The sequence below is a fragment of the Rissa tridactyla genome, chromosome 7 (assembly GCF_028500815.1).
Source record: "Rissa tridactyla isolate bRisTri1 chromosome 7, bRisTri1.patW.cur.20221130, whole genome shotgun sequence".
Taxonomy (NCBI): Eukaryota; Metazoa; Chordata; class Aves; order Charadriiformes; family Laridae; genus Rissa; species Rissa tridactyla.
Genome location: NC_071472.1, coordinates 32639041 through 32663077, shown reverse-complemented (window position 1 = coordinate 32663077; position 24037 = coordinate 32639041). Strand labels below are relative to the sequence as shown.

General features: G+C 36.7%; 1 protein-coding gene across 14 annotated transcripts in view; it reads right to left on the bottom strand.

Moving 5' to 3' along the window:
- HYCC2 (hyccin PI4KA lipid kinase complex subunit 2) overlaps positions 1 to 24037 on the bottom strand; it is a 56719-nt gene that overhangs the window by 10512 nt on the left and 22170 nt on the right. For 11 of the 14 annotated variants that reach the window (XM_054208318.1, XM_054208322.1, XM_054208316.1 and 8 more), the window contains 11 exons: positions 22655 to 22757; positions 20447 to 20525; positions 19248 to 19349; positions 13606 to 13785; positions 11498 to 11578; positions 10743 to 10858; positions 10439 to 10534; positions 8561 to 8677; positions 7754 to 7841; positions 3785 to 3944; positions 2399 to 2566 (listed from right to left, as the gene is read on the bottom strand). In XM_054208318.1, the coding sequence (XP_054064293.1) occupies positions 2399 to 2566; positions 3785 to 3944; positions 7754 to 7841; positions 8561 to 8677; positions 10439 to 10534; positions 10743 to 10858; positions 11498 to 11578; positions 13606 to 13785; positions 19248 to 19349; positions 20447 to 20497 (1159 nt within the window). In that variant the 5' untranslated portion in view covers positions 20498 to 20525; positions 22655 to 22757. Of the gene's footprint in view, positions 1 to 2398; positions 2567 to 3784; positions 3945 to 7753; positions 7842 to 8560; positions 8678 to 10438; positions 10535 to 10742; positions 10859 to 11497; positions 11579 to 13605; positions 13786 to 19247; positions 19350 to 20446; positions 20526 to 22649; positions 22758 to 24037 lie in introns of all 14 variants that reach the window. The other 3 variants (XM_054208317.1, XM_054208313.1, XM_054208327.1) reach the window with 2 other exon arrangements.

The window sequence follows — 24037 nt, the reverse complement described above, 5'->3', positions numbered from 1 at the left end:
GACAACATGCAAGAGAATTTCTGTCCAGTCAGATCCATATACCTACAAAAGTTCCCAGTGGGGCTGAAGTAATTCAGCAAACACATATTCTTTTCCCAATACATGTTATTTTTCGTCTAAAAACTGCCCTCAGAAACAATCAAAAATGTTTTGAGTCTGGGGGGAAAAACCAGAATGAAGTAATGAAGTTTTCTTTTCTCCTCCCGCCGCAATAGATCAGTAAGACAACTGAAAACAAGAACTAAAAACCTAGTCCTCCCAAGCATTCTTCTACTGTAAGGCCAGAAGAGAAAGAGACAGTGCAACCTGACAAAAAACTATCAATTGCAGTACAGTGTGTATTCAGGACTCTCACTGTTCCTTATTAGAATAAGTCTGTCCCCAAAGACTTTGGTTTTTATTTCTGTACATAGTTGATCCTGTAGATGTAGATACAGCATACACTGACGCAAAATACTGCACACAACCACAGCTGCTACCACTCTGAAGTGGAATACCTTGTAAGGCGTTATCAAGTCATTCTTGAAATCTTCTGTTTTTTTCTATTTATTAGGTCAAAACATTGATCTGAAGAAGGGGTTTTATATAAAGCTTTTTAAAGTGACTTTCATTCTGTTTATCCTTCCCATACCTGAAGGCTGAAAAGTCACTAGAAATGATCAGTCTCTCATTATGTTGTTTAATATTAAAATGATATCTATGAGAGGGAATTTGCTAGCTGAAACTTTTTGTGAAATCAGCATCAGTAAAATAATAGACCACTATATATACACACAAAATTCTATACTGATAATCAAGCCAAATTCCATTCCTTGGCCTTCTCCCAGATGCTATGAACTGGCAGAAGTCAGGTCGCCCAAGCATGTAATTATACATTGCTAATGTTAGAGAAGTGAAGGATATTCAACCCACTTCTATTGAAGTAAAGCATGTAGAAAGATGCCTTATCCAAGAACATGCCAAACTATATAGATGTCTTAAAACAAACTAAGACTAGAAGGCCGTATCTTTACCAACTTCTTTCCCACTTCCCGTCTCTCCTAGAAGGTTCTCTGCAGCTGAGGACTTCTCCATATCCTTCAGGTCATGCACATGCAAAGTTTAGTAAAATGGAGTAAGACCAACTGAAGAAGTGAATTTAGGAGAAGACAGGACTCATTTACTGAGCATGCTCAAATTCACTATGCACCAACAAGTAGATAAACCCGCACTAAACATTTTTATGCGGCTACCTTCTACAGAAGCATGATGTCTTAATTATCGTTTGATAGCAACTATGATTAAGGGTATGGATCCCGTGACAACACTACATTAAGTCTCCAGATTATTGTTTCCAGAAGAACAAATTCCAAAACCTATGTAGTTCATATCCAAGTGTGCAAATAAATCTCATTTATGATCAACTGACATGCTTACAGAGGCTAGAAATACCAAAGGAATGTTCAGATAGAAAAGATGACTTAAGATAGGAGAACATTTGAAAATATATTTAGCTACATTTACAAGAAATTAATTCTCCTCTCTGAGGAGAAATCATGATTAAATACAGTACTCAAAATCATGTCTTTTATGGAGTAAAGATGAGAAAATTAATAGATGAACTTAAGCAAAATAAATTTCTACCAGCTACTCTATGTGCTATTCTTGGCTGCAGAGCAGACATATGAAGTCCTACAGCACTTGTGTGGACAGCATGATTAAGAAATCAGTAATTGTTTCTAAAGTTTTTAGAAACATGACAACCTGGTTTCTTCTTGAAAACACAAGCACTTTTTGGGTACTCGTCTTTAGAGCAGCCAGCTCATTCATGTAAATAAGCTGTACGTGTATGAGTTTTCAATTAAAAGATGACTAGCAAATAAAAACATCATCTGTCTTCGATAGGCTTGACTTTTAATGGGAACAGGAAACTTTGTTCTTGGAAATTTAAAAACTGCAGACTAGCAAGACACTATTGTAACTAAGTCATAGCCAAATCCATTTATACTCTGTACTGTCTATTTTTCAGGACTAGATTCATGTTCAACTGGTGCATTTTTTCCTTCTGAATATTAGATTAAACATGCTCAGTAATAGAAAGTTTCCAAGCAATCCCAAAGCTCTTGGCTATTACCCCTGGGTTTAGGGGTTTTTTGCCTTTTTTTCTTTTTTTTGCCATGCCAAGCAGTCTTTCACCACACAGATGCAAGCCCCAGGCCAGCCCATGTGATAACAAAAGGTAGTACCTGACCTGATGTTAGGTATATAGGGGATGCGTGTATTGCAAAGAGAAGCTAATACACCCTGGGATAGCGGAAACACACACTAGAATGGAAAGAAGTTCTGCTTGGGGATAGGGAGCCAGGATCCTCCTCCAGCAACTGCCTCACTGACTTCTGCCTCCTCATCTCTGTCCTACCCTCTGTTGTGGCTGCTGCCAGGGTGGGCTCCGGGAAGCCATGCTCAGGGGTCCTGCGCATCAGCACCTCCCCCTCTTGCTCACGTTTGATCCCTAGGTCTGTGGAGCCGTGTTGGATCGGTGAGCCAGGTATGCTTGAGTCAGCCTCGTTTGAGAAGTCAAAGCCATCTGGGATTCAACATATAACATTTTAGTGCTTTTCTATTCCTTTCTTGGCATTCCAACCCAGGCAGGGAAAATAGAAAATTTATGTGGACATGGAACAAACACAAAACACTACCCATGCTTAGTTAGAAGTTGTGAGAACATCCACAGAAAGGGACAGGTGGGCTATACTGTAAACCAGAGACCAGCAAATGAATATAATGGCAACTATGGTGAAGACAAACATGATCCAGAGTCCTGAAAACAGAAGACAGCTACTTGTTGTCCTGGACATCCTGATTCAGCTGAAGACCAGAGATCATCAAATCCTTTGGCACATGATACAGAAAGAGGGTGGGGGGGGGGGGGGGGGGGGGGAGAAAAAAAAAAAAAAAAAAAAGAGTACCACAGGAAAATATGTAGTCCTTGTTTTCAGAGTACTTTGCTCTCAGTTTATTTTTAGGTTATTCTACTTTTCACCTTCAGCCATTTATGCAGGTTTTTTTAAACAATATTTTATACATACAGCAACACAGCTTTATAAGTATGAGAAAGTGATTTAAAAGCAAGCTTTTTGCTACACCTACACTGAAGATGTCATCATATCAAGGTAAATATTGCTACATATTTATTTTTTTCTTCATACAGTCAAGCACACTTCCATACGACATGAGTACTCACTGAGGAGAAATAAGGACAAATTCTAAGCTAACCAAAGCTATTTTATGACATGGCCCCTCTCTAAATTTGGCCATATGAGCGAGCATTGTTTTTTGCTCTCTCACTGCCTTCAGTAGCTTTAGAGGTAGCTGAAACCCTATCAAGGTCTGGATAATACCATTCATTCGCTGAACTATTTATGATGGCAGGCAGTTGAGTTTTAGTGTGGATTAAAGGAGGACTCAAATTCTAAGCCAAACTCTATCCCTACAATTTTATGCTGTGTTACACAGAGAAAAATAGAAGTCTTATTGAACGTTTTCCAGCTTCTCCATTTTCTCACCTACCTCATAGGTTATCACCAAATCAAAAACAAAACAAACACCTCAAATGTTCATGTTCATGCAGTGCTCTGAAGATGTAAAATACTATACATTGTTATGGAATATAACTTTTCAAAAACAAACAAACAAAAAAAACCCCAACCATTGTTCTGCAAACATTCAAACTCAGAAGCCAGATTACAGTGATGATGATGAATACAGTACACTACAGTATTTGCTCTTGGCAGAGAAAGCTCACCTTCTCTCCTCCAGCGATGACGACGGATAGAAGCTGTTGTAATAGCAGTCCGAGAAATCCTCGGCACTGTCGGAGTAACTTCTACTTTCAGTACCTTCTGGCCTTCTTGCGATGCATCAGGAGCATCAAAGGGCAGTGAATTTTTCATGGCATTTGCAACCTAAGATAAAAGTAAAATGCTGTACTACTACTGTCCTTGACTGCACCAATGGCACTATTAGATCTCTTGCTGGAAACAGAAAGGAAAACACCAGGAATTGTTAATTATACCAGATCCCAAGCAGATGCATGGCCCCAACCCCAAGATTCACAGTTGATAACTACATTGAAAAGCTCATCACAAATCTATTCCCAAAAATACAGCTGAATTTTCTCCCATTTATTTCTCCCAATTTCTCCCCAAAATTCTCCTATTTCTCTCTTTTAATAACCCTTTCTAACAGCACAAATTGTACTTCTGGGAGCTGAGGAGAACCATATGGAGATTAAATAAATGACAATCAATGCAATAGTAAAACTTTGAAACACTTGAAACAACCAGTTTGAATGGAGTCACAGCCCTTCTCTTTGACAGAAAAAAAAGAGACAAAACTGCGATCCTTCAGGGTGCAAAAAAACTTGCTCACTATGTCTAATCCAGCATTGAAGGGCAGGAAAACAAAGAAACAGCACAATTCAGACTTGACTAGCCAAGTCTGCAACTATCAATGACAAAGGAAGGCTGGTTTCAGGCCAGACAACCACTCCTGCCTACCAGAAAGGAGCTCTAAAAAAAAAAAAAAAAAGAACATCCAAAAAGAAGCATTTAAGTACATCAATAAAATACACTGGATAAAGGTGCTGTCACAATAGGGACTTGCTGATCCATACTTCTCCTGTACCAGGCTAAGAAAGCGTGTGCATCTCTGCACTGAAGACAGGGATTTCCATCTGAAACAAGCACAGCACTCATGTTCAGCGGAAGAGACTGACTGACTGGAACTGAGCTACTCCCCATGTCCAGGCTATCTTGCCAGTAATACTGAGTCTTGGTGATTTGTTTCCCCCTCTGCAGAAACTCCCAGTTTTCATGACTATGAAACCAATACCCAGTATTTGTTAAGAGATACTTTTCCCAGAAATCCTTTCCTTCGCATTACTACTTGCCCTTTCCAGTGTAGTCTCTGGGTAACAGTGAAAGACGACTGCTTCTATGTTACAGCTATTTCAGCATGGGGGTTTTTTGGGGGGGCGGGGAGAGTGTGTGGGAGGTGTGTTTAAGTCCACAGGCAATATAAACCCATTTAAATAATAGCATTGCATTGGCAATCCCAAGCACAAATACAGGCTGGGCAGAGAATGGCTTGAGAGCAGCCCTGAGGGGAAGGGCTTGGGGATGCTGGTGGATGAGAAGCTCAACATGAGCTGGCAATGTGTGCTCACAGCCAAGAAAGCCAACCGTATCAAAAGAAGCTGCATCAAAAGAAGCGTGGCCAGCACGTCAAGGGAGGCGATTCTCCCCCTCTACTTTGCTCTGGTGAGACCCCACCTGGAGTACTGCATCCAGCTCTGGAGCTCTCAACACAAGCAGGATGTGGACCTGTTGGAGCAGGTCGAGAGGAGGGCCACGAAGATGATCAGAGGGCTGGAGCACCTCTCCTGTGAGGACAGGCTGAGAGAGTTGGGGTTGTTCAGCCTGGAGAAGAGAAGGCTCCAGGGAGACCTTACAGTGGCCTTCCAGTATCTGAAGGGGGCCTACAGGAAAGACGGGGAGCGACTCTTTATGAGGGCATATAGTGATAAGATGAGGGGTAACGGTTTTAAACTGAAAGAGCGTAGATTTAGATTGGATATCAGAAAGAAATTTTTCATTATGAGGGTGGTGAGACACTAGAACAGGTTACCCAGAGAAGTTGTGGATGCCCCATCCCTGGAGGTGTTCAAGACCAGGCTCGATGAGGCTTTGAGCAGCCTGGTCTAGTGGGAGATGTCCCTGCCCATGGCAGGGGGGTTGGAACTAGATGATCTTTAAGGTCCCTTACAACCTCAACCATTCTATGATTCTGTGTTTCTATGGATCTACTATATTGTCAAAAATGTATCTCCAAGAGACATACCCAAACACAGGGACCGTGATGTTTCTCACTGTAATGATGACTGACAGTATTCTCATAATTATGCAAATAGCTTGAGTACAGAGATCTAAAAATAATCCTAACGTGGGGGGTTGCCTGAGTATTAAATGGACTTCAAAATTTCCTGCTGTTAGGAAATCCTAGGCAGAGGCTGAACTTGAAACTTACCTGGGATGCTGCACAGGTGATATTTTACTTGGTGCCACTAGTTTTAAGTTTAAAATACAAAATTTTATCATGCTGCTAGATTATACACATCTCCTGGAGAATGCAATGAGATGAAAGGACTCCAACCTTTGAAAAAAGTCAAATCGCTTGAATACACGGCATGAGGCCGAGGACATGCAGGTCATCTTTTTACAAAACTGAGAACTTCTTAAAACTGCTTTTTAAAAATTGCAATAAAACAAGATAGGAAGCAAGACAATGATCAGAGTATTAAGAAAACTCCACAGATGTGCCTGCACGCATATACATGAAAAACCTGACAACTGGGGAAGGGGGAAAAACTGGTGATGTGATGTCACCAACACAGACAATGGGATGGAGAGGTAAAAGTAGCTTTGGGAAAAAAACAAAGATGTTCCAGAAGATTCTTACAATTAGAAGTAATCTCTAAGGCTAAACTGATTAAAAATTAACAATCCGGACTGAAAATTGTCATATCATCAATTGAATTAGGTTCCAGATCCTCCTACACACTTTTTAAATGTAATAGTTTTTGACAGGGTGGCCCAATTCAGCAGGTTCAATATTTAATTTCAAACTTTCAATCTGATGGTGCAATGAGTCATTTCCAAAAGGAACCAACTATTACAATAATTCAATGGATACCAAGCATTAAAATGAATCACTGTCAGAAAGCCTGTAGATGTATTTTACAGCCAATATTAATTCATCGAGAGAATAATTTTACATAATTTATTGCAGAAGTGAGGGATCTCAGATTGCTACATAAAAAGATTTTTCCCAATCCACTTCTTTCTCAGTTACGTAAAAAGTAGTGAAATTTTATTGCTGTTAGTTCAGAGGAGCACTAACGGCTTCTAACCATAATTCTGATGCAGAAACTGAGACGTTGGTCTTTACTTTATTCTCCTTAATTTTCCCTCTTATGTTGATCCTCATTCCTACATCTGACAAAAAATAAAATCCTTCCATTACTTTTTTCTCTGTCAACTTCCTCGTCCTTTCCAATAACATCCACCTGCATCCAGCCCAGTTTCACCACTTTCCCCATTTCATTTCTCTCTTCTTACAATCAGAACAGCAAGTATAGCGGAAACTGAAAAAGCCAAACAATCAGAACAACTCCATTCTATTGCTATTCCTCTAAAGAAGGTAAAGATTAAGACCTGTGTGACTTTGATCAATCAAAATCTGACATTGACTTTGGAGATGAAGCTCTTTAAACTCTGTCCTGTTGTCGCCTTTTCTACTGTATTATTAGTTTAACCACGCAGCATATTCTAAACCCCAATGATGGTCTAGAAGCAAAGAAAAGCACCCTTTTTGCAACAAATGTCTTATGACATATAACCATTCGGTTTAGCTTCTTTGATTCACTCATGAGTAGCTCATGCCAAAACAACAAACATTTTGATCCACCTGTAAAACATTAGAAAATCCTAGCTGTCAGCATCAGTGAATCCTCGGAGATCCCAGCACCCTAGCTTAATACTCAAGCAGAAAAAGCACGGTATAAATAGCTATGTTGAAAACATCAGCTGTTAACAGCCACTTGCATTTGGGAGCACAGTAAGTAGCCACAAACGCTTTAATTACCAGTCCACTTGAGAAACACATCCATATTCCTCTTAACCAAGCCCATAAATTGCAATGGATTATTTCTTACCAGCAGAGGCTGCGAGTAGAGTTCAAGCTGTGCTCTGTAAATTATGTCCTCCAATACCTCCTGGCCAAGATCCCACTGACCATTATATCTAAAAAGTAAAGAAAGATATTTATCTTTCATATCTTATGAACTCAATCTTGTCTTTTTTTTGCCCAAATCCAACTCTTCACTTCTTTACTTATATAGAAAGTTCATCAGCTGCATGTACACCACAGCCCCTTCACTTCTTTTAAAAGTATAGACAAAGGACTTTATTATTAATCTTGTCAATATAACAAAAAAGCCGCTCCCTGTCACCTCCAAGCAAGACAAAGTTGATGCCATAATCAGGACAAAGTTGATGCCATAATCAGGACAAAGTTAAAACAATAAAAAAAATGGGGTCAAGATGTAACGGTTAACACTACTTAGCAGAACTGAATTTCCATCAGAAATGGGTTTTTGCTACCTCAGAAGCTACTGATATTCAAGAGGTCTGCATTTCATCAGGTTATCTTGGCATCCAAGCTCATTATGCTTGAGAACAGAGGTATTTGGTGGTAGTGGAAACTTGGGAAAAGATGAAACCAGAAGCCTAGCTCTCTTCAGCACCTACTATCTGGCCCTTCATCACCTAATTCAATGCTGATAAAGATATTTTCAAATTATCATGGCTGAGCAAGCAAGTAATGGGAAATACACTAATCAAGTTATAAACTTCTGTTATCAGTTTAACTTTTTTTTTCCAATCATAAAACAACTAGCATTTGTATTTTACTTCACGTAAAACCAGACTTTTCTCTTTACAGAAAAAAGCCATCCACTTACATGGCGTAATAGACACCTGTGAGCAGCTGCACCATGAAGTCAGGGTCTAACACCACTCTACCACAGTGCTCTTTCCAGCGTTTCTCATGCTGCCGTGGAAATCCACTCACACACAGCCTGAAAAAAAAACCCCACCATTATAACAAAATGTTAACCCCACAAGGACTACAAATGTCTTTACAATACAGAGATTTTAGTTGATTTTCAAAATTTATTTTTCAAAATATAAGTACACAACACAGAACATTATGTTTCTCTCCCAACCATAAAAGCAGTTTTACAACACTGCCTTGAGATGTGACTTGCTGATAATCCAGTGTTATTCTCATATAGCCATCTGTTTTCTTCAAATCATAACCAGCTTCTAAAGAATGAGGATGGCAAGATGTTCTCTACTGACAGCCACTAAGTAGAAGATTCTCCACAAAATTCAGTAACCAAAACCAACTTTCTTTAAAGGAAACACTTCAGTGGTATAGAAGAGAAACCTGTCATCTCCTAACACATGAGGACAGCACGCAATCACCTTTTACCTAAAGGTGAATAACGTAGATACTGTATTCTTGAGAATTCCTCTCAGCTGCCTTCTAAAAAAAAATACTTCTGACCCTTGAGAAAGGGCCTGCCTTCCCATATACTGCATCGCATTGAGTCTCCGTAAAAAACAGAATAATTTATTCATAACTTTCATATCTGAATCTTCATCATGGAAGCAACACATGGCCACTAACAGATAATAACTGCTGCATTGTTTCAAAAACAACAAAAAAAAATCCCTAACCTATAAAACGTTGTCTCTTCTCTACCCACAGATCTAATTTTCAAATGCAGGAAAATTCAACATATTTGGCAAATTTAGCACAGCCAAATGAAGATGAGGGAAGCATACCAAGTATTAACCCTGTTCCCATTGGAAACCATGGGAAAGAAAACAGGCTATAACCTTAACTGCATGTGTGTGCCACTACATAATATATGTTGCTGGAAGCTAGTCTGATCCTTCTTCCTACATAACTGAATTGCATGTAATGCTTTTCTTTTGTGGCAGTATTGTGCTGAAGCAAACAAGCTAAATCAAAAAACATTTAAAGAGGTCCTCTGTTTTGGGGTAGCAGGAAAGAGAATTTATCTCATTTGAGACAAAAATGCTGGTAAAAACAGGCATGTGAGAATATCAGATACACTTGAGATTTTTCAGAACAAAAAGCAGGGATCTTTGCCAACCAGATACTTCCAAGACTACTGAAGTAGAAGGTTATATAAAGGCCATGTATAAGAGTTTGGGAAATCACAGTAGTGAATTCTCCAGAAAGTGGGATGTTATTCTCAGGAGAAAAAAAAAAAAGAAAGGAAGCGAAAAGAAAAAAAAAAAGAAAAAAACAAACACCAAAAGCAAAGAAAAACCCACACGAACCACTAAAACCCAGAACAGTGTGCAAACACTTCATATAAACCATCCTCAGAAGACAGACATTAATATGTGGAAGTAGAGGAAACCGGTGGTATTCCTCACAGGATTTTTAAGCTGACCATAGCAAAAAATGTCTGAAAGACAAGTAAATCCAAAAAATGCAAATCAGTCTGAGTAGCTTCAACTAATTTTACCAAAAAATCGCCTTTTTTTTTTCCCCCTTTCCAAATAACAGAAAGTTGCATAACTAGAACAAAAGCCCATGCAGTAGTAAAGTAATCCATGTGTTTTCTCTGTATGAAAGCACAGCTTCAAATTTCCAATTAAGTTGCAGGACTGACCAAGATTTACACATATTAAGTTATTAAACACAACAGGTAAATTAATTCTTTTTTTGCTGGATGAATATTTAGGAGTCTAGATGAACCCTGCAACCTGCAAGACTATTTCAAAGGCAAGTGTCTCACCTGGAACCCATCCTACAAAGTGATTGGTAAGAAGAGGCAGGCATATAGACGATAGCAGAATTGTAGCACAGCATAAGAAAGCTCAGCACCTCAAACCTGAAAAGAGACAAGAGCAAAACCTTGCATAGTTTAAATTCTTACTATTTCATCAGAATTTAACACAAGAATTCTACAACTCAGTCTCAAAAAATACCCCCCAGGAAAAGTGTCAGAAATAAACACACAAATCCATAAATCCTCTTTCATTATAATCCACTAACTGGAAACAGGCTATTAAAGGTGATATTAGAATACATCCACCTACCGGTTCTGTGCTGTGAAGGTTTCTCTTTGAGGATGAAGATCACTGTAAACTACCCTGATGAGATCATGCTGACATAGAGCTCCTTCAGTTAAAGCCATGGATCCAATAGTAGAGGGCTAGAAGCAGGTGGTAGGAGAAGGAAGGACGGAAGGGGAAGAAATCAAGCCATAAATAAAAAGTCCGCGAAAGCATTAAAACTCCTAACCACCCAAGCCAAAAGACATACTTGTCTTCTGATCTGTAAAAATGAAGATTACTCCAGAATACAGTAAATCAAAAACATTACCTAATTTCATTATTATAAACACCGTCCACACTTACAAGCAACAGAGCAGATGAGAGGAATTTTCAACTTTGATTCTTACATATCCATTTATAATTTGTCCTAATTGCATAGACCTTTTGTACAGCAACAGTACAGAATGAAAAACACAATTCCAAATTCAAACTGTATTAAGGAGGAGTTAGAAGAAGGAAGACTACTTTTATACTAACGTGTAAAAGGCAAAAAAACACAGCTGCAACTACAACATAACTAACCTCCACTCAAAACGGACACTGTCAGCAAAGATTTTTCAACAGTTACATTCCTTTTCTTCTACTAATGCTATTGAATTCAGTTACGCTAATTGCAAGCTACTGACATTGAAAACTTACTGCAACAAGATGCATCTAAAATGGCCTGTGCATGAAATGGATCCAGTTTTCATTCCTCTAACAGATCCAATTCTAATTTACCACAGCAGCTTTCTTACCTCATGATATATTGAGGGTTTAGATAATGAAGGGATGGTGAAAGATAAAACTTTGTTGTTTCCATCTTTGTCAGCAATTTCCTGCATTAAAAAACAAAACCAAAACCCAAACAAAAGTAAGGAGATAGGGCTTGGAATAATTTTCAATTCTTAGACTGCATTTAACAAATAAAAAGTTAATAGTCTTATCAAATCAGGACATCTAACACCCTAATGTATCTGTGTGTTTCCAGAACACCAGCAAATTTACATTCATATTTAAAAAGTGGGAAAGACCTCTATCACAGACTGTCCTGCAGAATCGGTCTGCAACACTTAAACCCATCATTTGCTCCTTGACCAGGGTGACTTCACCAAAAACAAAAAAAAACCAAAAAAAAACCAAAAACAAACCAAAAAGCTTTTCTAGCCCGCCTTTACATTATAACATTTATTTATAATAGAATTGCATAGTGGAGCAAGGTTAAACTTTAAGCCCAGAAGATATAGACACATGAGGGCTGATGAGTCACTTGCTGACAATGGGTAGTACTTCATAATAAATGCATCACAGAGAAAAGGTGAAATCAAGGGGACTGGCAAGGTTTCTTCAGGCATTCTATCAGGAAGAAAAAACACAGAATGTTTTGTCAAAAGGCTTTCAAACTGGTCAGATTTTATAGTTGCTAGGCTACTACATAAGCAAACCCAGCAGTTTTTAAAGCAAATATACTAAGAGCAATCACATACGACTATACCAAAAAGGAGCCTAAAATCCTGCCTTTTCACTTTGTACAGCAAATTTCCAAACAATGAGCTCTTGCCATGCCAGTTTATGTGAAAACATAGCCCAAGGTAGCACAGTACTCGTAGTAGGCTTTAGGGATCACAATGGGAGGACAGCTAATAGAATTTAGCAGAATGCAAAAGATTTATCCTTGTCTTTCACTTTCTAAGTACTAAGAAAATAACTTCACTCCTCCAGTATCGGTATATGTGCAGAAAAATACCAACAACTTAAACACAGAAAAAAAAACACTAGTGGGAGCCACTGTCTATTTTGAGGCCTCTTTCTTCCTGGATCTGGAGAGAATGAAGAAATTAATGTCCTTAAAAAATATGAATCACCAACATGACTTTCAAAGGAACTACAAAAGGACCTTTATGAGACAACAGTCAACAAAGATACACATGCTACTTCAACATAGCAAACAGGACCAAAAATCAGCAAGTGCTTTCCAATGGTTTTTCTATCAGAATATATCTAAAGTAACTGGATCTTCCAGTTGTTAGAGCTGATCTACAGACACATAATAAATAAAATAAAATAAAGAACCAGTTTGACTGCCCTGTGTCTCATCATTGTAGAAGCATACGACACAATTTAAAGGAGGGGTTTACTGTGGTAGTAGAGAGAAGGGCAATGTTTCAGTATAACAAGTTTTAAAGTCCTATAACACAGAAATTTCCGTTAGAGAATGTCTATCTTGGCAGTATTACTAAATTTATCAAATAGCCTTGTAACATTACAAGAATAAACATTTCCAGGCTAAGGTCAGGATCTAAAAAAATTACTTTTACATCCAACAGCCAAACTTAATCATTTAGTTACTTCACTTATTCTTAAAATCACAGTTCCACTGAAGACAACTACCTGCCTGAAAGGTACGCATGCATGTATCTAAGTGCTAGAACACAGAGTAGTTTCAGCTTCAAACTACCCTTAAAAAGACATATTCAGGGTAAGCGGGGGGGCAGGAGGAAGTGACACATAAAGATTCACCAAGCATATTGGCCTGACAATCATCTCCATAGAAGGCTGTATTTTTCAACATTAAGGAAGGCTACTTAATTTCCTTAAAAACACCAGTATGTAACAGTTCAAGAAAGCCCATAAGATGATCCTTTTTAGTTAAAATGTTTGTCCCAAAAAATAAAAATTATTTTTGCAAACACGTTCTTACTAAACCTTCATTACATTATGCTTTTCTCCAGATAAAATATGATTTCATGTAAGCTCATTGTATTTTTAAATACGTTGTTCCAATAATTTACTTTATTCTTAGTGGTCAGTGACGCGAAAGCTCAGATCAAAGCTTTCCTAAGCCATTCCCACTCTTCTCACTTACCAAGTTGTAAATGCCAAGCAGCAATGCTTCAATGCAACCATTACTCTGCCTGTCCCTGCTGGCAGTAAGACGCAGATACACCCAGATCAACTCTGGCAAAAATTGCAGGGTGAATCTCTTGAGTCGGACTTCAGAACTACGATAAAGTTCAAAGAGCTGGTGGCAAACAGGCTCCAGGAGCTGTGGAAAGGCAAAAAGGTTAATGAATTACTGTCAGGCTTCTCTAATAAGTGAGAATTAAATAGCAAATATAGGGGCTATATCAAATAGCCGCTGCAGCCAGTAAAAATTGCATTCCTTGATGGCAAGTAAGTGAATGAACCAAAATGATATCTGCATTCCTTTTAAGGACATCTATAAAGACAGACCTGAGGGGCACTGGTATGCAGTATTGGGAAATGTGGCCCTGCTACAGCCACCACCATTCTGTGCTTCGAGAACATCTAGGGCTGTCAGTATGAGATTTATTTTGGGTATTATTATGCGGTATTGGGAAATGTAGCCCTACTACAGCCACAACCATCCTTTGCTTTGAGAACATCTAGGGCTGTCAGCATTTTGTGTACAGGTACTAATTTACGGTCTGTGACAGACACGTGGCCTGAATTATGTGCACCATAAAACTTTAATGGTGCAGTTGTAAGGTTTATAAAAGCACAAAGGTTAAAGATTAGCTGCTAATGACAGCTGCCTATCACAAGTCTACTGACAGAAATATGAATTAATTTCATACCTACACCCAACAAGTATGCATTTGTTCATTACAATGCCAACTGATTTTTCCATCTTGAGCTGCCCTTTGGGTTTCAGTACAAGAATGAAAAAAGGCCCTTATCAAGTCAGTGTGATATAAGCACAAGAAAAATCCTGCAATTTTTAAGAGTCTACAATGCCAAACCAATAATTAAGATGCATCCACAGAACTCTTAATGAACAGGGAAAAAAGAAAAAGAAAGAGAACCACACCAAACTGTCTGGCCCTTTCCCATGACTAATCAAGTTTTTAAATACCAAAGTCCAAAACTACAAAAAAAAAAATCCAAGAGGAATTTTGATAAGGTCTGTGACCAGTGTCTAGTATTACCTTCTAAGAAATGGGATGATCTGACCTAAGGAAAATACCCATGGGATTCAATATCCGAAAAGACGGAGGTATACATGTAACCTAAAGCATCTATATTCATATAGAAGAGTTAGACAGTCAGAAAATAGAGGCCAGAATCTCAAATAACTTCTTTCTAACCAAACATACTACGCACAGCTTTCATATACATACACAATAATATTAAACATTAAATTATGCATATCATTTTTTTAGACCAATAAAAACCTTACATTTGACCAACACAATAGCAGCTGTACTGGTGAGACAAAAGACATAAATAGGAAATACCCAGTGCAGACCAGAAGATCACATAAGGCATATATGATTCCTCTTTCAGTACATACTCTCACTCCCAGGGATATGCAGCTTTGGACTTTCAGAGCATTACCAGTATGTTTCATAGACTTTGATGCATTCTTCTTTCATTAATTTGTCAATTAGTACCTTGTGTAACAAGGCTTCTGATTGACAGCCTAGTCACTCTAAGCTAAAAGCCTGGATTTTACAACAGAAGCATAGAGAAGATTCCACAAGAGAGGGAGGGGAGAAGGCTGACACTGATGAGAGAAGTCCAGTTATTTGGAGCACACAGATTTTTTACAAGCCATATATGTAAAATACTTTATCACTTAATTTTAGTTTTGGTACCTAAATGAAATTAGAAGCCTGTAAAGCTTCTGTTGCAATCATTTTAATAAAACAATGCTGTGGCTTTCTCTATCAAGTTGAGCATAAATTATTTTATCTAATATATTTATTCCAATATTTCATACATATATCGCACTTTATGTTCAAAAGATGCTTAAGTACATTCTTTCTTAATTAATATTTACTTAGTAGAAACCCCTATCTAAAAGTGACACTAATTATTATAACCATCTGTTAGAGTAAATGTTCAAATCCTCAGAGACAGAGCTGTATCCTTGTTTTATGAAAGGCTTAGTACATTTCAGATGTTCAAATAAAAAAAAGTGGTTAATAAATAATTCAGAGATCACTGAATAAATTTGTAGGTTTTCTTTAAAAGAAAATATAAGCAAGAAGCTAGCATAAAGAAGAAAAAGAAGAAATATCTGGAAACAACAAATACAAGCATATCTGTGATGAGATAACAGGTGCAAGAAAAGCTAAACAAATATTATCAGAAACCAGATATATACAGCAGCATTGCTATAAATACTACTTCTATTAAATTAGAGATGACAGGAGCCCAAAGCTATTTCCTATTTGAAATTAGACAGTCAAATCCAAGTCCTGTTATGAACAGTGGAAAAGAATAATTTACTTGAGCTCAAGTCAGATGAGACTCAATCAGAACAGTTACTGAGTTTATGCTATTTTCTTTCAAATTAAAATTTTATAAAATTAGTCTTAAGTGAAACCATACTCCCTAGAAAGATACAAGCAATATCCAGTCATTGGTGCTGCAAGCATGTAAACATTCCTCATTTCTAGTAGTTGTCATATTGTGCAAAAGGTTTAACAATTGCAAATTATTTAGGTGAAAAACTGAAAGTTGTTTGTAGCAACTACTATAGAGCTTTTGGTGCATTCACAGCTTTAAGTCCACAAGAAAAAGCTGTCATCACAAAGACACTACAACACAAGTATTTTCAAAGGCACGAACACTCAAGTTTTTCCTATCAAAGTATGGTATGATCGTCTCCACCCGGAAACACAAAACTTGACACCGTAAGAAAGAACAAATGTTTTCTTTGCATCCTAGTTATCTGGCTTTTCAGAGAGCCAGCCTCTATCAATTAATTCTCTGAATATAAATATTGAGAAGACACTGGGTAAACACAGGAAATGGAGTTTTTGTCACCAGTAATTGGTGTATACAGGAACTGCTACACACTTTTTTAATTCCAAATATCTTTCAGTCCCAAGGCAAAGGAAACTGAGTAGCACAGCAGTCAGCCAAAAAATCCAAAGTAAAATATCTCTTATAACCATCTCTCTTTACTGACAAACTAAAAACTTATATTAAAAGAGCTTACTTATTAGCATAAACAGCATTAGCATAACAAAGAATTACAAATGAAACGTTTACTGGCTAAAATACACAGTAAGTGACAGTGATGTAATTTGCAGACTTCATTTTTATACCTCACAGAGGTGCAGTCTAGTCGTGTTTTAAGGCAGCTGATGAATAGCTTTAGTTTGGTTTATTTTACAAGTTTGCCAAATCTTAAGAGCCATACCTTGAAGTTAAATATAACGTATTATAAACTACATGACAAAGATTGGAAATGCTTGCCTTTTTGAAGAATTCAATCGCGGTAAAAAATAATGTGCTCAGTTTAGTCTTAACTGCAACACAATGGGTGAAACTAGTTATTATTTGAAGAGTACTGCATCTGGGAAGTGCTTGGCATTGCAAAGGTAATCTCATTTTGTTTCAAGGCTGAGCTTTCCAAGTTTAACCTAAATAGCCCCACGCAAATATTCAACGTTTAAATTTCAGTACTGCATTAACTTAAAATCCATAGAGCATTTCTGTCTACAACCATAAACCAACTCCAAAAATTAGAAAACTGTCTAAAAAACAATACTTCAAAAGCACTTTACTTCAGAATTCAAGTGTTATACAAAAATCAATCCATTATTCAATTAAATAAGCTGTTTATGAGCAAGATTACTCTCTATTCTTTATGTAACTTTCTGTTCCAGTCATTACCGTCTCTATATTAAAGAAAAGTCAGGGAATTTCCTAAAAGATAAACGCTAACAATTGTATTTAACTTGACAGTATGTTTGCCTTCATTTGATAGCTGTCTCAAATAGCTCTCAAATCAGTAGATAGCTGTCAAAAAAAAGATACACCTTGGTTGTTTGTTTTGGTTCCTAAACATACTGATTCCATGTTAAATTAATAATCCTGGTCTTCTCAAGATAGAATTATGTGATTCTAGAAACATTAATTTTTTCCTTAAACAGTTTGCCCCTTTCCGGAAGTTTTAAGAATATGTCAACTTTATGATTAAGTTGTACTAAAAAAAATTACTTGTCCATCAAGTTTAAGAATCCAGCAAGTACGTTTTTATAATAGTCTACCATATAAGCTTTATCTTTATAAGCAATCAGTTATCCTTCTAACAAATAACGCCCTATAAAGCATACTTTAAAACCCCCTCACTTAGAACCAAATATTACCACAGAATTATGTAAAGTAATGAATTTACTATGGTTATACACCTCACATGCAAATAAGTTTGGAAGAAGTGCAACAGGGAAATACATACTGCCTTAACAAGCAGAACCTGAAGCTAGTCATCTTTGAGGCTGGGGTTGCTTATCTTAGACCTGATATCAGAACCAGGCCCAAACAGCACAGCAGTTCCAAAGAGTAATATTTGACAAGCATCAGTGTGCAATAACATAAGATTACTGTCACATCCTTAAGAAGATATTCTTTTTGCAAATCTGGTTCTTTGCATCATTAAAAAAAATAAAAATCAAATGCTTATTCTCAAAGCAAATGAAAGCTTTTACACTTTCAGAAGTATACACACACAAATACATATATACTAAAAGACAACAGCAGCAACGGTGGCTTCAGGTTGGAGAGAGAGTAACAGTAGCTTCAGTACGAAGAAAAAGGTCACGATGCAAGTTATTTGTAACACTGAAATGAAGCTGACAGCTATGAAGCTTTTTTTTTATTTTACTGCATGAACATTATGCAATCTCCTTTAAGCTCAATCAAGCATTCAGCTTTCAAAAGCAGCTGAGCTGTGCTTTGGAAAATAAAGAACTTCCTTGCTGCGTGCACTTGCCATTCAATTTATAAATATACAAGAGATCACAGATGATAAGTCAAATATTTTGAAGGATTTTGTCTGAAGCAGTTTACACAGCAGAGAATGGTATGCTTGCACAATTTATTCAGAAGTTATATTTCACACGCTTTCCCAAAAATGCTCACAGCAGAAGCCAATGGAATAGAAAGCTCAGTTTAACGTCATTTGCAAAATTAATTATGTAAGCTAAGTTTTCATTGTGTATATTTATATTTTGGGGCCCTGTTTCTGCTCTTGTTTACAGCATTGTAAACCAAATTACACAAACATGATATTACTGTAAGCAAAAGAGGATCTGGTTATTTTAATAGGATTTAATAAATTGATTCCATCTTCCACTGTAATAAGCCACCAGGTGAGAAGCACATTGGTCTTCCTGAGTTTCACTGTAAGGCCTACTTTGTCTCTGTTATGACCGGAAAGTTGTTTGGGGGGGGTGGGGGAGCGGAGAACTCTCATGCCAAATCAAATGTAACTGTCAGCTGTGGCAAGTAAAATCTATCAGACAGCACAAACTGTATTTTTGGGAGCAGATGAGGTTGTGTCTTAGCAGAAAGGCATTAAAGTAACCATCAAAGAGAGTAAAAACAGGGATGACACTCACGTTAGATTACATTAGAAAGAAGAATCGAAGAATCTTCCTCTCTGTCTCCACTTCTCAATTACTCTAGTTTTAGTTGTAGAGGTGGAATACATAAGACTGTGAACAAAAAATCTCTTTTAAAGTCTCCTACCTCATTATTTGGATCTTGAATGACCTTATAAAGAGCCGGTACCAGTTGTTTTTTTCGGTGCAATGTAGCTGCATAGTTGGAAATTTGTGTTTCAGGTAATGCCTAAAGGAAAAAAAAGGGGGGAAAAGTGTTACACTGATAAATCAATTTTTCCAAGTATTAATGACCTCCACAAAAGGATTCAGTCTCATCCCAACATCAAGAAAAATTCCTGAAGATCAGTAAGTTTTCAGACTTGTAACCTAGTTCATTCAGTAACAGTTCTTCTCCATACGAATAGCATTTAGGGGCACATACCAACTTTATGGGTTAAACCCAAAAGCAGTTTCAGATTTGTCTTTCATAAAATCATTTACTCCAGCTTGATATGAGGACTTTCTGTCTCAATATTCTATATTTAACAGGCACTTTTCAAAGTCTTTATTCAAAATAACTCAAATTACTTAAGAGGTGTGGATAATCTAGAATGAGCATGGACAGCCTCGAGTCCCACGAAGAGGGTGGGACTTTCTTTTTTCCTTCCAGCAGATTTTGCATCCTTGGCTCCTCAACAAACTTCCAACAACAGCATGCAATGACCTGTTGCATATCATCAATAACGTGAGGAATTACTAATTCTTAATTTAAATAACAGATTAATTTCATGTCAGTCACCAAATCAAGTTTTCTTATTTATGCATTATCCTGTATTTCACTCAGCATAATTATCAACGTGCAAAATAGGTTAAAAATATTTCACATTCTTCATGAGAAAACAATTCATTTTACACAGAGCATAGGAAAAAAACCAGCCAAATATTTTTCTTTAATATTTTTTTTTTAATTCCAAGCATTCCTACTAGTTTTTTTAAAAATAAAAAAGTTGCTCAATTAGAAATTTGGGCAGCATTATCCAGTTAAATTATATCAGCTTGATCTACACAGAAATACATGCTTTAAAAAAAACCCACATTGCTATAGCTGTGTTCCGCTCTACCGTAATAAATTACTACTATAACTATGTATTGTATGTCATGTACCAGCTGACTCATTTACATAGAACTTTGCATGCTTTATGCATTATAAGAAGTTGAAAGATCAAGTAATAGATATTTTAAATGTTAATTATTGTATATTTAAAAAAATTTAAAAAATAAAAAAAATCAATGTTCTGTGCCATAAAGCCAATGATATAGCTATCATTCATCTTCTTAGCTCACCTTGAATTCTGACAGCCATTCTTCCACGACACCTCTTTCTGATCCCAGCATTTTCTTACTACTGTTGCTTCTCTCTTACCTTTTGAAGAGGAAGGAAAAAAGAAAGTAAATTTGTAACTGTTTTGTAAAATCCTACCCCAATCCTATACACTGTTAACGTATTTCCAATAGAATTATATAGTATCAAACAATAGGAAAAGTTGCATTTTCGGACAACTGGTCCCATTTTATAGCAATGACTAAACTGTTCTCTTCAGACTTTTAGTCAAAAGTACTGCACATTAATGGGGGAGGAGGAAAAAAAAGGATTCAGTGCTTCAGGCCAAAATGTACATTATTTAAGGCAGACACATCATCCCATTCTTACTCCCTTACTGAATACAGTACAAGGAAGAGACAAGTGGAACAAAGTAAAGAGCATCATGGAACAAGTCATGTGAGATATTGTAATGTCAGTTCTAGATACAGCTTGAAGTAAAGTAGTTTCATAAAACCAGTTATCAGAAATCCCAATAGCAGAACTTTACTACTTAAACCTTGTTCTTAAAGAATTTTGAGGCTTCTCATTTAAACAGCAAGATTTAGCTTTTCTAAAAGTACACTGGAATTCTCAGAAACAACAAAAAAAAGAAAACTTGCAAGGACAACTGTTACTATTATTTCCATTTTATACACAAGTCATATGCTAACGCCTTTTGAATTTTCATAAATTTGATTCTGAAGGCAATAGCAACCATGTTTAAAACACAAGGCATCATTAGACAACTTTGCCTGATGTTTAAATAGGTCTAAGCAACAAGGGTCTTTTTGTCTTTCCGTGTGATCTCAGTACACGTTGGCAATTCCTGGAAGTCATTAAGGTCACAGAAAATTTTAATCTAATAAAGTGAAATGAAACTATAGCCTAATACTAGAGACTAAAACCTAAGAATAGTGACCTGAAAAGGCATAAATTGAGGAGACAGTAAAATACAAGAGCTGTTTGAAGCCATACTAGACATATGAAGACAATGATTCTTAGTTAAGGTTTAATCAAAAGTTTATTTTTGACAGGATCTGCAGGTTAACAGCTGCCTGAACAGAAAATCTGTGAAGGCACACTGTATTTTAAGAGATACTGTGGTCACTTTTTAAGAAGTTCATATTGCTATGTAATTATTACATGCCACAAAGCTGCCACACAGTCATATATCTTTACCACATTTTTCTTAAAAACTACAAATACTCATCAGCTTCAAAGCCCTTTAAAAAAAAAAATTCCTTCAATACAGTCAATTTTTTTCTGAAGTTCTTATAGCCTGGGGGTGGGGGAGAAGGGCAGGGAAGAAGTGAAACACTTCCGCAACCAGATGATTGCAAGATGAGGACTACTACAATCATTTATGCTTATCAACTTCACACAAGTAATGTCAAGAATACATTAAGTGCTACTATTTGCAGAATTTGTTGTAAAAATTTGTAAAAAGGTAGGTAAACATACAGTGAATTCTTAACTTTTTAAAATTTTCCTTCAGGTGGGTTTTGAAAATTATTTAGGCTCAACCAAAAGTTATGGGTTTGATACACAAATTACATCACAGAAGTCCTATTATAAACATCCTTTAAATAGCCAGACTACATGACTGGAATCACCTATTCTGGTCTCAGAACATACTTGTTTTGATTTCTGAAAGATTCGTGTTTAAGAACAGATCAGTATTCGTTAAACAGAAAATGAAGTGAAATAAGATATATAAATTGTGTTGGGAAGCTGTAAATTCAACGTTAGCAACTTTGTATGAACAGGGCAACATACAGCATTTAGCATTGCCCTTGGCAGCGAGTTATGCAGCAAATACAAACTCCTGTGGGTAAGGAACTGCCTCAGATTTCTAAAGCTGCCTCAGATTTCTTAAAAGATGTCAGATTCAGAAATAAAATTAGATTAATTTAAATTCAAGTAACACTTGGGTGAGTTACTTCAGCAGAAGCACTGACAGATAATTCTATAAAATAACACAACTAAATACATTTCTGACAACAAAGATGTCCAAAGACATCCTTTTCAATAGATAGGGGAATAGATACCAGACATCAGAACGAGACATGGATATAAGTTAACTTAAAACACCACAGAACATGCTACAGAAGAAGTTGAGATTTAGTTCACTTTGTGTGGGGAAAAAAACCCAAAACATTTTCTACAGAAAGTGCAACATTCAACTTTACCTCTTTAAAGAAGTCAATTTTCTAAAGGAGGAAGAGGAGGAGGAACGCAGCAGTTTTTCAACCTGGGATGCATTTGTCAAGCCTTCAAGTACTGCCCTGTTTTCTGAAAGGTGAAAAGAAACTCTCATGATCACAAAATAAGGCGAAATATAGTAAAGTAAAGCAAACAATAATGTATATATTTTTTGACCTTAAAAATTGAAGTTTATCAAATCCTCTAGAGCATATCTGGGTCCTTCCATAACAAAGCAATTTGCCATTTAAAAAAAAAAAAGCTCTGTATTTTAGCAGAGGAAAGAAAGGGATTGCCTTCATCCAAAAAGAAGACTTTGTCCCTTACATATTAGTGGTGCACAGTACTACAAGCACGCTGGAAAGGAAAACTGAAGCACTATTTCTTACAAGGAACAGTGCAAGAAAGGTGCAAGATGAAAGAAAAGATTAATATTTTTCTAAAATGTGAGCGGAATCAATACCCTGACTTTGGAGAACATATACCTCTTAAATGTAACATATTAAAGACTTTTCCTCACTATCATGGTTTTTAAAACATATTCCTTACAGAGACAAAATTTGAAAGCCATTGCAAAAATCATGTATTACACTAAAGTTCACCTCTCACTTCAGGATCCCTTCATGCTGAGCATGAGGTAAACAACACACAAATGAGTCCACTCTAAGTAATTCAGAAGATTTCAGTATCTGGAGACCTCTAATAGGAAACTGAAGTACACAAACAATGGGTGCATTCTATTCCATACTGCTTATTCAATTAATTACTTTTCTGAATTACTAAAAGGTCCCTTTTTTTTCTTTCCTCCTCCACACTAATTAGAGATAGGCTAACATAACAGCAGGTACCCATCCTTTTCAGGCTATACTGCAAGTGAAAGCTTTTATCACAAGATGGTATACACAAACCAATGTCCTCTATGAATTTTCTAAAATCAACTTTTTTTAAAAAAAATGCAATGCCTTGCAGAAATCTTCAATAATACACTTCTGAATGAACGAAAAATCAAATCCTCTTCTTCGTTCCCTACCAATATTTATGAGGGGGTTGAAAAAAAGTAAACAAATTTCTACCCTATAGGCATGCTGTATCCGATTACATACAAATTTTTAAACATGCACAGGGGAGCTGAAAGACAACTAGATGTATGTATTTAACTTACTATCAATTGTTGCTTGCAATTACCAGGCATGCATCTTCAAGACACAATGTCAGGTCTGTAAGAGTTGATTCAGGACTTCTAGAAGCTTCCCAAGTTTTACAACATGCTAGAAACAACCTTTACATCCAGACATGATAACTGATATACACCACTCTCTAGAAATATCACAGAGTCCCAACTAGGTGTAAGTTATTACGCTTGCTACCTA